This window comes from Chaetura pelagica, unplaced genomic scaffold, assembly GCF_000747805.2.
Source record: "Chaetura pelagica isolate M959 unplaced genomic scaffold, ChaPel_1.0 scaffold11, whole genome shotgun sequence".
Lineage (NCBI taxonomy): Eukaryota > Metazoa > Chordata > Aves > Apodiformes > Apodidae > Chaetura > Chaetura pelagica.
In genome coordinates, this window is record NW_009952694.1 from 2,670,792 (window position 1) to 2,690,329 (window position 19,538).

Here is a 19,538-nt window from a genome sequence, read left to right on the forward strand (position 1 = left end):
TCAGATACAGCTTTCAGGAGTTAGAAAGTACTACTGTGAGGACTGAGGTCCACTGAAAATATGAGAAGATAACAACAGTTTTGAAGGATGGTAACAACCCTTTTTAAGGATGACAAATTAATCTGCAGATTACAGGCTAACTTGCTCAAGAACATACTTACAATACAAAGCACCAAAAATCATAATCTCATAAATATTTTTAAAGTTGAGAATGTATTTTCACTGTAAGACAAAGCTACACTACCTTCCGTACTTGTAAGTTCTCTATGGGTAAAGAAAAATACTTTCTAATTATTGAAAACCATCAATCTCAATTAATTTTCAATGCATATATTCCTACAAAAATGTCAGAAATGCACTTGTAAAAAAAATTTTGCCAGAATTCTGAGAAGACTATACTGTATTATACTTAAACTGCTGAATCCCTACTTTTAGGCACAGTTTGTTTATTGTAACATTGCTATGTCACACCTTTGCAATTAAATTGACACATTAAAAAGAAATTACCCTTTTGTCCTGTTCATAAGAGGAAGCTTCTGTACTGGGTAGCAGATGGGTAATAGTTGCTATCAGAATCTGGAAAAAATATAGCATAGTTTCTTTAAAAATACAATTTCAGTATTTAACATACTTTTTTAAGCTTGCAAATGTGGCATGATAATAGACTCATGATTAAACAGTATTAAATTTATTTTGAGACAAATTACAGCATTCCTTGCCACTTTTTTTTTTTTTAATAAAATCCTTTAAATTTGATTTCACAAAAGGTATTGAAGGAATATTTTCTGCTTGACCAATGTAGGTACATTATGGACGAAGAAATTACACAGCTATTCCAAATATTCAAGGCAGGAAAAGAACTTGATTCAACACACTTGTAGGGTGCAGCAAGGAGACTGATGTGGGTTTGTGCATGTGCCTATTTGAGCTCCATTATTTCTTAGAGCTACTAGAATCTATAAACACACTGCCTCTACTTCATCAACAGTATGACTGAAGAGAAGCAGAGAAATGCTCGCTGTACCTCTTAAGAAGCTTCCACACAATTCTCTTTCCAGTTACCTGGGAGACCTCTGTCTTTTCTCTGTGGTTCAGGGTCACAGAGGCCACAGTCTACTTCCTTGTTATTTAAAGTGTATTCAAAATAATTATTTTTGCCTTATACTGTAATACTTGAAAGCAAGGTGTTCTGCCTACAAATAGGCAAACTACAATTGCAGATCCATATGGTGGAAGTAATCTCACTAAACTTAAACATATTTGAAGATACTGAATATTACACAAGAAATTGGGACTTTATCAGCAACATTCTCATGTAAATACTGAAATAATTGTATCTGAGAAAAAATAAGCCATTTTACTTGTTAATACTGGAGTCAGGAAATAAGTGTGATATGAATCCCTACTGTTAATTTCTGTAAGATTATGTTTGTAATAATTAGCATTTTCTGAAACATACTTGTCAATATTCTGGTATTTCAACTTCAGGAAAATACATTTTACTGTTGCATTTAAAAGAATAAAAATGTCAATTTTGTTAAAATTACTTACTTGAATAATTCTTAAAGGTGAATCAGTTTGATACACTTGAAGTCTATGTACATAATGTATCAGCATGTTCAGCATACTGCAGGCAACTTGGGCAACTGTTTTATTTGGAAACTACAAAAGAGAACAGTACAGTAACAATGACTATGCAATTTCACATAAAGGTACAATAGGTGGTAAGGTGGTCAGGAATTTCAGTGATGGTTTTATACACATAGTTCCTTATGTATCTATTCATTGGAGGAACATAATTGTATTTTTCAAAATTTAAAAGGAATTATTTTATAATAATAACCAAATATTAGCAGCTGACATCAAAGGCTTGGGACAGACAATCAGGGAGTTGCACACAATAATGAAAAGGGAAGAGGAATCTCCAAACTAACTTCCTACTGGTTAGTACAGTATCCTGAAGCCAGGAAAAAAAATAAAATTGTTACCTTAATGATTATTAATGCTAAATGCATTACTGCAAAAAGCCAAGGATCCAATTCTGAAATCAGAGGGGTTTTTTGAGAATCAACGCAGGTGGACAGCCATGTATCCAAAATGCAAGACACCGTATTTATAGTGAGACTAACGCTGCTGGTTTGTAGCGACTGCTGGGTAGAGAGTGCTACACTGAATGGACATGAATGCACCTCAACTTCTGGCCCAGTTCCCCTTTTATCTGTTACCTTTTAAAGGCAGGAGAACATTTTTGCATTGGAGCCTGCCTTCAACAGAAACTAAAACCTCTAAGTGACCGCATTTGTACAATTAGTCCTCAGGCTCAGCAGAGGATGCACGCACTGCCCTACTCTCCTAAGAGGGAAAACAAAGAAATGAAGAGACAAGGATACGTTTCCCTAAATTGTTAATGCACAGGACATGTACCTGAGGCTTCTTCCTTCATTGCACTTGCTCTAAAATACTACGATGTGCACCAAACAACAAAGTAAATTTTACAAGTGAATTTTTTTCATCTAGAATATGAAAATTCTACAAATCCAAGCAAAATGGTTATTAGGACAGCAAAACTACAGACTTCAGATGACAGCACAAACTACATCAAAGAAAAAGCTACATGCAATAGCCCCAAGAAAAAGATTTCAAATACACTCTTATTCAAATGTACATTCTATCTTTATTGAAAACAACCATTCCAAACTGTATTAATGAAGAATCTCAAATCACTCAGAAAATAATTAAGTAATTAATGCTTTAATAATGAAATATTCTATTTCTCCAGTGAAGATGAGTGATATCGGAATTCCTGCATTATTAAAAGAATTAAAAAGTAGTTTACACAGTTCATGGCTTCATCTCACTTGACTTAACAGTGCAGTTGTCACAGGTGTGCACTGCTAGGTAGCTAAGCATCTACCTCTGAACTTAGTAAAGGGTAATTATGTTGCAAAAACAGTTAGAATTAATTTTTTGGCTTCTTAGACTGTTTTCCTAATCAGTCCAGTTCTATTAACCTTTCAGGGAAGAGTATGTCTCACAAACCTTAAAAAACAAACAAACAAAGAAAAAAAACCAAAAAAAAAAAAAACAAACCCAAAACTTTACGAAAGATGAAATTCCAGGGCAACCAAACGTGCAAAAAATTAAGCATTTCAGAATAAAATTCTTAAATGGCAAAAGTGTAAATATGCACAACACCCTGGAAGAAAACTTTGTTCTGGGCCAACTCATGATAAAAGCAAAGCTGTAATTTTTTACATTTAAGGTTTTGGAAATAAAAGGTACACACATAAGCAAAAGTACAAAGTATGAAGCGTTAACTAATGATTTGTTTGTTTGTTTATGGTATCTTTGTAGGCATAAAGACTATAAATGGCTCTTAAAAGTCAGCCACAGAGACAGAAGCCAGAGTACATGGGGTAGGTAATCCTTTTGCTGACTTTGCCTGTTTCTCAGTGGACATAGTTCCATGTTACTGTTCACTTTTAACTAAAACATAGTATACATCTTACATCTGTAAGTCTTCACAGAGCTTATGACAAAAACATCAGTATTTTTTACCCCTCAGTACACAGCCTTCCTCCATGCTGTGAAGGTACACTGTAAAAGCCACAGTAAACAGGGTACAGATTCTAATATTCAAGCTTGAGTAACAACCAAAAAAATAAAATAAAACTGAAAGCATAAGAATTTGATTGCAGAACTTGAGATCAAATCCAGATTTCTGGAAACACCCTTATATGCCTGCAGGAAAACCCCAAAGTCATTGGAGAGGACAGGAGGTGTGGACAAACCAGAGTAGCTTAATACGGAGGATCCAGATGACTGAATTTAAGAAAAAAAATTACCTGAGAAAAAGGCCTGGAGACTTTTCAGAGTCTTGAAATAAACAGCCCTTCACTACTTAAAAACAGGAAGCATTTTCTTTATTTGTATTTTTTTGTTGAAAAGATATTTTCCTCAACTCAAGCAGCAACACTGAACTTATGCTGGATATCAAAACAATTCACCCCTTCCAAGTCATCTGCTTTGTTCCAACTTCTTTTCCAAGACCCTTCAGATGTGGCATGAAGGCAGCTGTGTGATGCTACAAACATTTCAGCCACCGTGCTTTACCTCTGGAATATACTGTGTGTTATAAAGTATAAGAATTCACTACTTTTATGTGGTATTTCATAGTATAACAATGGACATAATGTTTAAGAAGTTACTCAGTGGGGGCAAAATAAAAAGCTTTCAACGGGCTGGCACATTGCCTGGTACCTAACTCTCAGGGTTTTTCTCAGAACTGCAGTTTTTTCATACTTTTCATCTTTGCAAGGGTCCATTGATTTCTGGATCTTACAGGAGTAGTTTAATCTTGTTCATCCTTGAGAATAACCTATATTCAGCACTTGTTCAACTAAGGCTTTACAACACAATGTTGTGATGTATTTGCAGAATTTTTGAGAAGTGAATGATATAGTCACGAGATGCAGAGGTCTGGATGGCTGGTTAGGATCTTCTGTGCTCAGGCTTCAGCAAAGGTTAACACAGACACAGCGGTATCACCACACTGCTGAGAGAAGTGCTAGTTATACTCAGAGAGCTGTGTGACTGCAGTTCTAAAGATGCTGCTGTATTTCAGAAACAGGTATATAACTGTCGCTAACATTTCTATTCAATGTTATTTGCTCAACTGTACTTATCAGTCAGTTGACTGGGACTGTAACTCTCTATCCATTAATTTCTCCTGAAAATAAGAACACAATCAATTGTGGGAGTTCAAATCTTGGAAGGCAGGAGATTGCTTAGGCAGCAAATTAGAACTAGTTTCTATCTCCCATGATAAACTTACTAACTTTTCATTTCATCATTAAACTCCACTGTGAATGTATGCCACTGCTTAGAATAGGAGAAAAGTCACCATGCTCCGGATGCTTTTTTCAAAGCAAAGCAGAAATATAAAGATATTTGTCTTGTCATTCAAGATGTAATTTATGGCTAATATAAATGAGATACAAATAATTGGTTTAATAAATACGTCAAAGAAAAATAAGAGATATGACAGTGAATGCCAGGATTAAAAATAGTTCAAACTTTGATAAACTGCAGAAGATTAAACCAGCATTATTTGCCTACTACCAAACTTGCACAAGAATCTGATAAAGTGCACTAGTTAAGGGATATTAAAAAGCATGGGGAAAACCCTGGAAGAGAATATTAGTCAAGCTGCAAAGGATGAATGTGATTTTGCAAAACAGGAAATTGCAATTTAGAGTCTAATACCAAAACCCCTGCAGCTACCCATTCTAGATTCAGACTAAAATCCTGCTTCACAGAATATCATCAGCTGATGTACTTTTCAGATTCCCACTGCTGAAAAGAAAACAACCCTTCACAACATCTGACATAAGCCATGTATAACAGGTGTACATCCTGATTTATATCAACATGTGTATACAGAAAGACTAGACTTTTCATTTAATTTTGATGTAAACAAAGAGCATGTAGAAAGGTTCTGAAAATAAACTGGGAAATACTTAAAACTTTGAACATACTCTTTACAAACATACAAATTTACAAAATGCTAGAAAATAAAATGGTTTTAACAATGATCTAATTATTCCATAAAGTTGAACAAACAGGGAAAGTTTGCAAAAAGCAGGAATACAAAAACACTCATGGAAAGAGGAAAAAAAAAAAAAGCCAAAAAGTGAGCTTTTTAACAGAGCTGATGAAAGCAATATACTGTTGATATACTACCACCAATACAAAATCTTGTGACCAGAGTTGACATTCAGGCAGCCCAGTTTCAGAATAGCAAAAACCATCGTTCACAAAAGGCAGGCAAATGTCAGAAAATTTATTCTACTTAGAAGCATTTTATAGGCATTGCACCACAATGAATGAGCTGGATCTGAGCAAGCTGCATTTCCAGGTAGGAATCACTGTGCACATTACCTACATTTAACAGATTCAATCAAAACCAATCATCCTAGATTTCAAGAGTGTGAAGATGTTTATACGGAATTGCATAGTGACTACCAGAGGCTGTGAAGTTTTATCTTACAAATTAGTTTCAGAAACACTGTATTGGGTGGGGAGGACTTGGCTGTAGGGTGGTCTCTGTGGGAAGGGGCCAAAGACCCAGTGCTGTTCTTCCTATGCTTGCCTCTCTCCTGCTGGGGGATGGGTGAGGAAGCGAGCAGCTGGACGAGATTCATAAAATCATTAAGGTTGGAAAAGACCTTCAAGATCATCAAGTCCAACTGTCAGCCCTACACCCCAGTGACCATTAAATCACCTCCTGAAGCACCATGTCTATTCATTTTTTAACACCTCCAGGGACAGTGCCTCCACCACCTCCCTGGGCAGCCTGCTTCAATGCTTCACCACTCTTTCTGTGAATACATTTTTCCAAATATCTAATCTGAACCTACCCTGGTACAACTCGACCCCATCTCCTCACTAGTCACTAGGCAGAAGAGGCCAACACCCACATCAAACCTCCTTTTAGGTAGTTGTAGAAAGCAAAGAGGTCTCCCCTCAGCCTCCTCTTCTCCAGGCTGAACAAAGTTTGGATGCTAACTGGGGCCAATCCACCACACCCACCAAAAAGGAAAAACTGTATAATTCTGAAAAACTGTATAATTACACAGTTATACAGCATGCTTCACAAAAAAACAGGAAATAAATGTTAATGATAGCCATAAAAACAGGTGCTCATTATTTCCTTACATTTATATTTTATATTCTCATTATTTCCTTTCAACAGGTAATTTATTCACAGAAACTCTGGTGTCAACACTTGACCTGTCTTTGGACTCAGATTTTTTTTTTCTTACAGGTACTGGCCTGAATGACATGTCCTGGAATGATCACAGAACAGCATTTTGCCACAGGAAATCAAACACCTTCCAGTGGTTTCAGGCATGCAGCTTAAATATTCTAAATCTCTCTCTACATATCTGGCTAGGGCTGAGAAGCACAATACTGCATAATGCAATGGATATTGAACTTAGAAGAGAACAGGCACAGAAGGTAGTGAAGAATGGAATTTGACTAACGGAAGCAAGAGGGCAAGTGAGCAAGAAGCATGAGAAGCTTTGGGGAACTTCTGCTTGGCCTTTACATTTGACATCTCTCGTTTTCTTCCCTGTCCCCCTCTTGTCTTTGTTTGTCACTACTCAAATTATTTTAAATGGAAATAAATTAAATTAATTTCCCCAAGTCAAATCTGTTTTGCCCATGACGGTAGTTGGTAAGAAAGCTCCCTGTATTCATCTTGACCCACAAGATATTTCATCTTGTTTTCTCTTCCTGTCTCATTGAGTAGGGGGAGTGAGTGAGTGGCTGGGTGGGAGTTTGGCTCTTACCAAGGTTAATACATCACAGATTCCTAGATCGAGTTACAGACAAATGCAGAAAATGCTAATGAGAGCTTGGGTCCAGTATGTGGGAAGGGGTACAAAGCTGGACAAAGCCTGCAGTGGTTTTGATTATTTATGGAAGCTGGGATGATGGACAAACTGTTACACTCCAAAGGGTGGAGGTTAGAGTAACGCAGCTAGTGATACACATTAAGACAGGGATCCACTACCTTACCAGTGCATCATTTGCTCCACACTTACAGAAGAGCAAAGATCTCAGAGTTCAGAGATCCACCAATTAAATTGAATTTAGTCTTTTACAAGGATTGAAAATGACACTGTGAAGTAAGTATACCAAAATGTGATCATGAATTTGAAAAGGCAAAGCAGCTTTCCCCATAAAGGCAACATACACTGTAGAAGTGTTAGTGTCTCACCTTTAAAGAAACACAAATCACATTCAATGCTTCCTTGATCTGAGGATGATGTGATTCATGAACTAGCTCCTCACAGATCCAAATACCGAGGCTACAAAGAGCAACGCATCTGCAAAACAATGTTGGAGGACAAGTTGTTGAGACACATGCTACAAGAATGTGCAATTTTTATCATGTTTTGTTAAAAGCAAATACTTATGGTTTTAATATTTTGAAAATAAGTACACAAAAACCTTTACAATGCTGTAACTTATTTAAAAATTAGAAAAATATCCCAGGTACCCTTGTGAAGGCACAAGAAAGGACAGAGGAAGCACCCTTCTGAACAACTCAAAAATCCAAAAGACTTCTAAACTGCATTGCTATGTGCTTTTAAGATATTTATTTTCTAAAGATAAATGAAAAAATGTGGTAGGAGTTTCTCAACATGAGAGTTTGTGCATGGTTGTTTAAAGCTTCTGGGACACAGAGACAAGAAAGGGGAATGTTATTAGCTCATAGATAGTTACATTTCTTTATATTGACAATAAACAGGGATAGAGAGAGGAGAGGCAAAAGAATACTAGAGACGGTGTACATGTGATTGCATACTTTAACTTTTGTTGTTTCTTCATTTAAAATCACAAAATCAAAGATGAGTGTAAAGGTAAAGAGTATGTATATAGGTGTGTTCAAAGCAGAGATGAATGAAAACAGAAAACTGTTAAGTATCCTCTCCTAAGTTCTCTATTTGAGGAAGATGCTTAGGTTTAAGTATCAGAGCAATCATTCCCAGTTTAATGCTTAGGCCAGTATTTTCTTCTTTTCCATACCATAAAGAAAGGCTCATGTAGTTTGGATAATTTCTGTTTTTCAAATTAAATTATGTGGTCTAATAAAAAATAACCATACTTCCCTCATATATAATCTTGGCCTTAATCAAAGGAAAAAATTCCTCTAGTATAGAAAAGCCCTGAGCTAAACACCAGGGTAGCTTGGGAAAGCATATAGCTTCAACTCTTACCCATATTTACACCACTTCCAATCAGGCACTATTGGAGGAAGGATACAGGGGTAGACCAGTTTGACAGAAGATAGCTGTTCTTTTAAAATCGCTATGTACAAACAACTTTGAATTCACATGGTAGACCACAATTTTGACAGTGGTGAAAAAAAACATTAATAAAATACATATACATTTTTAAGTTAAGCTCTCTAAAACATCCACCTCAAAACAGTATAATTAATAAAAGAATTATAGTTTTAGAAGCTCTTTTTGTATAACCTACCGGGCAGGACCAGATGGCTCCTCTCTTGCTGAGCTTAACACAGTTTTAATTATGAGTTCCTAAAACAAACAGGAAAGTATTCACTGATTTAACAATAACTCCATTATATGAAGCATCAGAAATTTAGAATTTGATTACAGTATACACAGGCACGTTGCTTAGCTGAGTCTCTAGGTTTGTGGTCAGTGGAGTCGTTTGCTTACCAGTACTCAAAGTGTGCCCCAGACGCTCATTATTGTGCTCCTTCAAGAATATCCCACAGATTACTGTCCTAATTTCTGCTGATTTACCACGTATCCAATTCTTACCAATACTTTTACACAAGATATCGAGGGTGGGAAAAAAAACCCCAACCCAAAAAACAAAGGACTCCCTAAAGCTGGCTTCTATGAATAGCACTGAAGTGTATCACAGAAAGAATCTATTACTTCTGCGGTTTAAACAAGCCTTTTTTCAAAATTATATTGATTCAAAAAGTCTTTGGAAGTAGTTGCAGTATAAGTGAGTACAGTGCCTTAGGTATGATGACAAGAAGAATTTTGGCTCAACTGCAGTGAAATATATCTAAAGCTGCTGGTTGCTCTCAATAAAACCCAAGCAAACAGCCATTATACAACAGAAATGAGAAAGAAGGAACTCAAAATGAGTCCCCAAAAGAGAACCAGGTATAAAGCAGCTTCCTAGAAACGATCTCTCTCTAAATGAAACAGTTCGGAAACTTACGGGAAGCCTTTCTTATAGTAATTATACCTGACACAAGCCCAGCAACTGAACAAATGAACTGAGCTTTGCCCAGTTTCAATAGGCTGGCACACTATCCAGCTCTGTGTTATAATAAAGAGGGTAAAGTCTACATTAATCTTTGCTTTTTGTCTAAAAGAATATACTGATGTAAAGTCCCTAGGAACACAGGCAGATTCCACCAGTTGTGAATTCTCAACAAATTATATAATGTATCTTGAACCTTTCAAACTTCTAATCTCAGCTGATTAAATCTGTGAGACCTTCAAATAGTCCTAATAAGAGCAGCTTGAAAAGGTGAGAAAACCCTTCAGTGAGATAAAACACAATGTCCTTTAACAAACATAAGAAAACACTTTATTATCAAGGTAATTAGAATTATAAAGTATGTTAAGTAGTATAAAGCTTGACAATATTTTATGGTCTCTTGAGCTTTATAATCTATTTTACATTCTTTCTGAAAAATTTTAGAATCTTAAGATTAGTTAGTATTTTCTGGAAGAACACAGTATTAAACATATATTTGGTAGCTGAATACCATCCAAATATTCTTTAAATTCCTACCTTAACATCTGTAAATTGAGACACAGCAATGTCAGGAACGTTTGGGTGAAGAGCTGGTAGTTCATGATATAAATTGGGAAAACAGACTAGAGATCCTAAAAGAACTTGTGCTTCCACTCTTGGTGCCTAAAAGAAAAATAGGTGGTGGAAATTATATATATTATTACTGCAAGCAGGAAGCCAACATTTCTAGTTGCCTTAAAAGAGCAATGGCTCTTTTAAGCTATGGCTCTACACAGCTATTTCCTCTTTCTGCAGATTCTGTAGGGTTGATCAACCTGAGACCACAGCTCCACAGATTGGCTACTCATGCACACATCATGTTCCCATACTCCAAGATGGTCAAAAAGAAGCAGAGGAACTGTTAGGACTACAGACAAATGTCTGAGCTGCTAACTAGGCTTAGGTGTTAGCTTCGGCTAATTGAAAGGATGTGGAAAACCACTGGACATGACATGAGGCCGCTGGATGTGACAGGTAAGAATGTGCAAGAAGCTGACAGAAGCTTCAGATAGTACCTTGAGGGAGGCTGGATTTCACAGTTGGTTAAAGGAGGTATGATGTGAGAAAAAGTCAAAACTAGCAGACAATTAGAGGAGAGTACTGGGGAGCTTTGAAAGAGTACAGTCATGCAAGGCCAACAGCACCTAGGTAATTGTATCTGTATTACTATATAAGGCTGAAGTTGCCTGGGTAACAATATAAAAAATACATCCAAGTCATTGCATAGGAGAGATATGGAAGAAAAAATACACTTTTAACATGAAGTTACAATTAAAATGGACATATATTCTAAAACATTTTAAAGCATGGGTAAATGGCAGCCACAATTCAGAGAACTCTGAAGAAGGTTCTCTGTTTCAACAGTAATTTTTTCATTCTTCACATATTTTCTATAGAGACACCTTGCATGTGCAGTGTTCTACAATAAATCACTGACAGTATCTGTACTTGCTAAACATTACATCGACTTCTGGGGACAAGCTAAAGCACTAGACAAGGAAAAGTACTGCTTAGTTTTCTCTCAAACCCCTTCCACTCACACATAAACAAGAATGAACTAATGAATACTTACATTGAGGAAAGAAGATGCAGCCACTCTTCCTGCTGCTACAATGAAATCCATAATAAGCATGGTGGCACCAGGCAAACCAAGTGAAAAGAACTGAGGAGAGCAGTGCTTGATGATTGTATTGACAATATCCTTGCAGGAGGAAAAGAGAAAATAGGAAAAGAAGGTTATCAACAAGATTAACAATGAATGAAAAAACAAAGGTATTTACAAAAGACGGAAAGTGATAAAGCAAATTCATTGTGGTAAGACACTCATTACTGAGGGAAGAGCAGCATAAGAATATAAATTCCTTAAGTATACTCATATTAATATAAGTAAACTGTGTTAAACTTTGTAGATGAATTCAACTGTGGACACTACGATATTATGTTGGTACCAGGTTGCATCATATTAATTTACATTTAGCTTTTAAGAGTTCTATAAATGATTAACCATTCATTTAAATATGTGCAGAGGATGTATAGCGAGATAACAAGTTATTATACCTTCTCAACAACATGCTTAAATCCACTTCAACTATCACGTGACTAAAAGCTGAAAATGAAATTTTAGACTCTTCCATATATCAACATGGAACAAAAACATAAAGAAAGAATAAAGTGTTTGATAACATTTCAGGTATGCAGTTATTTAACACAGCATATTAAATTCTTGTAGACTTTGTGAGGCAGTTTTTTCAACTAACGTACATTATGCAATTTCTTCAACACTATTTGAAAAGTATAGTATGTCTTAATTATTCAAAAACTTCCTAAGTTCAATCATAGGTAAAAAACAACCCTCTTCCTCCTTTGAATAATTCTCCAATAGTAGTGATACACAATTTAATGGCAATAAGTTATAGGAAGATTTGCAATCCAGCAAGAAAAGCAGTGTAAACTAGTCTCCAGGGAACATAAATCAGAGATCTGTCCTATCCATAGCCATGTGTGGAATGATTTTGGACTAGTTCTGTTTTGCCCAGTTAATGAAAACAGGGTTGTTTGAACCTTTGATCTCCCTGTGCCTGTAACTGCTCCTCAAAAAAGTTCACAAAACCAATTTTTCAGACTTCTGATACAAGCCTGTAAAAACAGTGGTTTAAGCCATACAGTATTTTCAGACTTGTTAATATTAATAACTATGAAAAAGAAAGATCGACTCCGACTGAGTAGATACACTCTGTATGTCTCAGCTTGCTGGTTCCTACTTCTGCTGTAGAAATAAACTACTGCAATGCAGTGATCATGCTTTACTTTCCCACTAGCTGAACTGTTACATCAGGAAGCAAGTAAGAACAGTAGACATTAGAGAGATCTGCTACTTTCTCTTTCTTGCATGCATCAATGTGTAACACAATCAGTAAAAAATGAAACAGTACCTTTCCTGGTCTTGTGTTTGCCTGAAACGGACTACAAAAAAAGCATTTCTGATCATAACCAAGAACACAAGGGCCATTTATGAAAATTTAGAAAAAATATCAGTTACATAGCCATTTTCAATGACAAAGTTAAATTACTCAGCTCAAAATCCATTCAATATTTTTAATAAAGCAGTTTTATTTTGAATTATGCTCTATTAACCTCAATTTTGCAATTATACTCACTTGATCAACATGAAGAAGTCCACAATGCATTATATTGTAGAAATGAGTTAAAAAATCCTTGTTCGGAGAAACATCTTGTCTTCGCTTCATTGTCTTACAAATGAGTTTGTAAGCGTGTAGCTTTCCTTGTTTGTATTTATCAGTCAGCATTGTTGCCTACAGTTTCAGAACAATATTTATTATTCATAAATAAAAAAATACATTAAACCCTCTTCTACAACTAGATGAACTTTTATTTCTGTTCCACTGCTTAGTGCTCAAATTTACCTTGAACAGCCATGGTGTTAGAATCCTCAGCGGTGGAATTAAAACTGGTGGTGATGGTGAAGTTAGGTTATCTGTTGAAATACCAAGATTGTCTCTTATCTGAAATTATTAAAAACAAAACAAAAAGATAAACATTTAAGGGAAATACATAAGGTGGTACATTTTTTCTTTCTGAAAATCCTGCCTTATCAAGTCAGGCTGGAAAAGAGGTTCAGTTCTTCTACCTTGGCCAGATTCTGCCACAGTTCACACAGGTAATCAAAAACCTGAGCATGAATTTCTGGATCCATTATGCTGTTGACATCTCCCAAAATTCCCAGCATTCGCCTCCACATCACAGTAGCAACATCTGCATGCCATCCTGTAAGCGTTCCCCCAGCCATCACACTGCAACATTCTGAGGGGAATTCACTAGTTTCTGTAATAAAAGAAAAAAGTACAGTGAGACTTATCTCTCCAGGGAAGAAAAGTTCTGATATAACTACTACATACATAGTTTTCTTAAAACCAAAATGAAAAAAAACCATAAAAATTAGGCTTTAAGAATAAGATATTTCTTACCCATTCAGCCTCAACACTGGAAATGTTTAACTATATGTTTGTTTTCAAACTCGGTAGAGGAGAACTGTCCTGTTTGTTATATTCTTTCTGAAAGTAACATTTAAGGTCACTTCTGGAGCATCAAAATTGGTCTGATGGAGCTGGTAAGGCCACTCCTTTTGTAAAGTGCTGCCTTACATTCTTTGGAGTCAATGAAACTCCTGAACTCCACTTGCCTGCTTCCAAGTAAAACTACATTTCTACTTTTTTCCCTATAAAACAGAAAGCAGGTTCTCTTTCCAATCTACTAGGACTGTATTTTAGTGCAAATTGAAGAGAAAGGTGAGAGTAAACTTGTCTCTGGCTACTGTTCTTTAATAGTAAATCTGTGAGTGGAAAGGCACCACACAGTAATCTAGCACCACAGTCTAATTCTCACTTAGCTCTCTGTACATGACAGTGTTAACAAATGCATGTTCTTTTTTTTGGGTGGAAGATCTTTAATCCAGTTTGTCCATACAAAGAAAACTTCAATAGGTTACAAAGGCTAAAGTCTGCTCAGTTCACACTTAACTAGCTAAACAGCTATAACAAACTTGCTAACAAGCCACAGTTTTAAAGCAGCAGGCATCCAGAACAGATATTCAAAACACCTCAGCACCAGAATTTGCTGAGATCTTCTGAAAATCTTGCAGCTTCTACAGGCATACAAAATCAAAATGAAATCTTGATTCAGCATAATCACATAGCCTCCTCTTTTGAAGTTCTGGACCACTGTGATAGAGACACTAACAGTTTGTAGCCTGCAGATTACAAAGTACAAAGCAAAATGATACTGTTTGATATTGTTTCTACCCATCAGTAGCATACTTAAAGAAAAAGGGTCTGAGATATACAGACACCCTTCTGTTTCCATGAGACCAAACACCGAAGAAATTAGTATTTCATATTTATAAAGTGAATGTATCCTAGAATTCAACAGCTAAGATAGTGGAAGTAGCTATGATTCTTTTTTAAACATGAAAGGGAAACCAAATTATGGTCCAAGCAGAAAATATAACATTACTTTAAAATTATGTCTTACTGCTTGTACATCAATGATAAAACTGTCTACGACAGGGCTGTATACTAGATTAAGCTGCCACAAGTCTAAGCATCAAAAAGAACAATTATAACTATGTGAACTATTAATCTATTGCAAACAGTACCAATGAAATGAAGGATAACTAGTTAAAGGTTTTTGTTTGCTTTTAAGTAACTGTTAATTAAATATTTTTAAAAGTGCAGCTGAAATATCCTTGTAAAGGATTGTGTACAACTAGCTACTTCACTATATGGCATTGGAAAGAAAGACAGAACAGGTTTGTATTTTCTATTCCAGATATTGCCTAGGTCATCTGGCGTCTGTAAAACAGAGTGGTGGAGCTTCTCATCCAGCTGCAGATCCTTCTGCTCAATATGATCTGCATGAAGAGTAGCAGGAGAGGGTGTCTGTGATCGGGATCCAAGAGCAGATTGGATTGGAGAAGCACTTTCAGAGCCTGCAAATGCAATTTTTAACAGTTACCTTACAAGCCTTTTCTGTTTTCTTGAGCTACTGAAATGTTGTCTAAACACAGCATTAAAAGAAACCTGAACTCTGTTTATATATCAAATCTGGGCAAGAAAAAATATAAAATTTTAAGCATATCTCCCTATGAATGGTGTTCCGAAAGAAAATGAGTTACATGCAGGAAAGATGAGACACGAACGTCAAAGTCAAATAGGTAAATGCATTATCAGAGCTCTGTTTTAGGTCCAATTAAATTTAAATGTGTTTGTCCTGCAGCGTTTTCAGTGTTCTGAACCAGTCAAATTTCTCTTCACAATCCCTCACCTAAATTTCTCTCCAGCTAAGTGTTTAAGCAGAATTTTTTCTGGAACAACTGCTTTTCCAGGTTTATGGATGCATGCAAGTTAATTTATAAATAAAAGTTCAAACCAGTAACTGACAAATTTTTATTTTTATCTAGTAGATGCACTGTAAAGTTAGAAGAACTTCATTTCTTCCAAGACACAAAAATACAAGTGTGTGAATGGCAGTGCTCAAAAGGCATTTGCCACATTTACCACTCAGCAACCTCTCTAGGAAACTATTTGGTATCCTTTATAGAGAGATCTGTGGAGAGGGAGCAGGTACTTATATTTTTCTTCTGTACTGCCTTAAGTTTCACTTCCTGAATTTGCCTCAAGGTCCTTATAAAATGCTGGGTTTGGTCAGAACAGATGGTACAAAAAATTAAAAAATATATTCAGCAGATACTTCCCTACATGTCAGCACATGTAAAAAATGGAAGAATTAAAACCTATTAATTTTAACTCTTAGATAAATGTAACTGGGATCCCAAAATATTAAGTGTAAAGGTCAGTATTCAAGATAAACTGAGCTTTAGGGACAGCAATGAAAAACTGAGTCTATGGTAATCTTCTCAAATTATTTGGCTGCAAAGTGTTCTTTCTTACAAAGAGAACAAATTGTTTAAAGAACTTGACAGAAAATGTCAGTGTTATCAGAAATTGTGGTAAACAATCTTAATTACATTGTTAAACTGTCTCTATCTGCTTTAAATGGCAAAGCCAATGAAGCTTTTACCATCAATTTAAATCAACACCTCTGAGCAGGAGAGATGGGCTTCACTTCTTCACACACAGACTGCTATTTCCCTCAGCAGGTAACGACACTCTCCTCTCACTACTGAGCACTTGTTTGCTACATGCTCACAAAGATAATGTAAAACATGCACTTGAAAGATGTTCAAAGAAATATTTTCCTCCTACTCCTCCATTCTGCTCACTAAGTGAGGGGATCAATGAAAACAGACCATGAGAGAAAGAATCATGGTGGGGGAGAGAGAAAATGGGGTGTGTATGTGTGTGTGTGTACAGAATGAAGGAGAGGGACAGAGAGGGAAGCAGAGGGAGGGAAAGAGACCTTCATGTGACAGAAGAGAGTCGACAGAAACCATTATGCAAAATTTGCTGAACTACTGAAGTCTTCTAAGAAGCACTAAAAGATACTCCAGCATAGATGGATCCAAATTTGACAGAATACTACAGATTCAACATGTTCTAAGACTCATAAACAACAATAAATAGTAAACTCAGCAATTTGATAAGCATACAAAATTATGCCTGTACACCAAGAAGAAATTTTCCTTCCAAACAAGAAAATTCTTAAGAAAATAATGCCTTGTGTTTTCTTATATGTCAATTTAAGAGAAATTAGACAATGGGCACCAACACTGTTTGGGACACGGAACAGTCAGACAGAGACAGACAGTGTAATTGCACAAGTCTTGTTTCCTTAGGAAACCCAGCTAAAGTTAAATGCATGTGACACACAAAAGCTGGCTCTCTAAAACAGTGGTCCAAACAACAAGAAAAGACAGCCACAGGATCTTTCAATGGACAACTCAGTCATTAATTGTAACCTTATCAATTAAACTACAGTGCAAACTTCGACAAAAATACGTAACAGTAATTAAATTATTAACATTTAAAAACAAACAGAAAAAGAACTGGTTTTCTGCAACGACTTTCAACAAGCATACAGCAAAGAGTTAAATAAAGAGAACAAAAGTCAAGCTGAACATTGTTGAACAAGCTGAACAACAATGTCAAAGAAAGCAAATACTATGTTTTTTTCAGCAGAAAGACCATTTTAGAAGGTAAAAATGGTGGTGGGGGAAGTAAAGATGTCTTTCAATAGCTCTGAAAATGCAGAGTTTGATTTCACACAGAGAACAAGATACTGAATGTAGGTATAAAGCTTTCACAGATAAATAAGTACTTGTTCCCAGGGCTGTAACAGAAATGGTAGTGCATAACAGCTATGGAACAAGGAATATGAAAATGACTATGCATATCTTCTCATTGACAAAATCTGGCAAGAGACCATTCTTCCAAATACTCCTCAGGGAGGATGATTCTTTCTTTCGGAAAGGAGCCCATTCAATTAGGTTAACTGCATCACTTGGTGGTTGCTAACCGAATTGTTATTATCTCTTTCTCAAGAAACAGTTGCAAAATACACTAGCAGAGCCTCAAGCTCATCAACTGAGGCTGTGAAACTCTGCTTCCTAACAGGCTTACTTTTTCACAAAACAACAGGGATAGTTCCGAGAGAATAAGAATTCTTAAGTTACACAGATGGAATCCAATCTTACATTGCACAATAACTAACATGATGCACATTAAAAGCTCTCAGTTACACAACAGGCAATAGAGAGAGAGGTTAAGAAGGAATTACATAGAAGAATCCCATAATACTTGAGTGTGATACACCAGTTTGAAAGAGCATTGTCAAAGCCTTCCAAGGAAAAACTAAATTAGCTATTTGACTATCAGTATTAAAAGAACATTCGTCAGAGATCCAGCATGCATTATGTAGTAAGAACTTTCTCCCTGGTAATTGTATAGATTTTCTCATGAAGGGTTTAAATACATTTGGTACCAAGCCAAGGATCATATGGGTAACTAAGTCAGACAAAGGTTTTCAATTTCTGTTATTTCACACATTACTTTTCAAAAGCATTAAAAAAAGAACTGAAATCCAAGAATCATCTTATATAGAATACAGATTCATTGCAGAGGCAGGAACTTGCATTCTTGAGGATGGATAGATGATTTCTGAAATAATGCTTTTTTAAGAGTTGGGTTTTTTTTAACTACTTTACCAGTGATAGTTGCTGCTTCTGCAGACAATGGTTGCTGATTGAGACTACTTGTTTCTGAATCTATGTGGAGTGTAGTTAGACTGGCCACTTCCTGCTCCTCAGCACTCTGTTGCTGTCTTGAAATTGCATCAACGTCAGTGGAAGCTGGTGTTCCTGCTTCCGTGCCAAAGCTGAAATCTGTATGAGGAAAGCATATTATTAACTTACAGCCTAAAAATATCACTAAAATAAAAAATGAATACCCGGGACCTCCAAAAATACTCCATGGAAAACTTGTACGTGCATCTCCTATGTTACTAACACACTGTTGCAAAATCTACATCAAATGTAGAAGCAGAAAGTAACTATTAAGAATATTCTCATTTCTGTTACAAAACTGTGACTGTACTTGTGGAGAAGACATTCAATAGCATGTCATGTATTCTGCTTAGTTGCTGTAAGTGTACCTACATGAGAAAAAAGTAAAAATAATTAAAACATACATTAGGGAATTTATTTCCAAAATTACAAGCTGCAAGAAATATCCAAGCTGGTTGTTAGAGCATTAACTTCAAACTAAAAATATTATGGCAAATTATATTCTAGGAAACGGCTTTTTCAATGCTGAAGAAAAAAATGTTATGCTGAAATGTAGGTTTAAATACCATCACTTAGTTGCATAAAATCTAAATATCTAAACATTTTAATTTCTTCCTTAAATTCTACCATATAAACATTATTTCTGTCTTACATGATACATGAAGTCATAACTCCTAGCAACCCTACCAATCCCTTCTGTTGAACAACAGTGAGAATAGGTAAATGAAATGAGGGAAAAGCATTATGTTATTACACAAAGCATACTTACTTTAACGAAACATACTAATTTTACCGTGATACTACACTTTGTATCTTGATTAATCTATAGCGACACAAAGACCACTGTAAAAATATCATAGAACCACAGATTGGTTTGGGTTGGAAGGGACTTTAAAGATTGTCCTCGTTCCAACCCCCC

The 19,538-nt window shown here is 35.9% G+C and overlaps 1 protein-coding gene across 1 annotated transcript in view; it reads right to left on the reverse strand.

Moving 5' to 3' along the window:
• Positions 1-19,538, reverse strand: part of RALGAPA1 (Ral GTPase activating protein, alpha subunit 1 (catalytic)) — a 140,507-nt gene that overhangs the window by 56,458 nt on the left and 64,511 nt on the right. The window contains exons 21-31 of the mRNA XM_009993938.1: positions 18,542-18,718; positions 15,215-15,367; positions 13,511-13,704; positions 13,287-13,385; positions 13,020-13,175; positions 11,435-11,563; positions 10,360-10,485; positions 9,055-9,113; positions 7,787-7,895; positions 1,552-1,662; positions 508-576 (exon numbers count right to left, since the gene is read on the reverse strand). Coding sequence (XP_009992240.1) covers positions 508-576; positions 1,552-1,662; positions 7,787-7,895; positions 9,055-9,113; positions 10,360-10,485; positions 11,435-11,563; positions 13,020-13,175; positions 13,287-13,385; positions 13,511-13,704; positions 15,215-15,367; positions 18,542-18,718 — 1,382 coding nt within the window. The remainder of the gene's footprint in view (positions 1-507; positions 577-1,551; positions 1,663-7,786; positions 7,896-9,054; positions 9,114-10,359; positions 10,486-11,434; positions 11,564-13,019; positions 13,176-13,286; positions 13,386-13,510; positions 13,705-15,214; positions 15,368-18,541; positions 18,719-19,538) is intronic.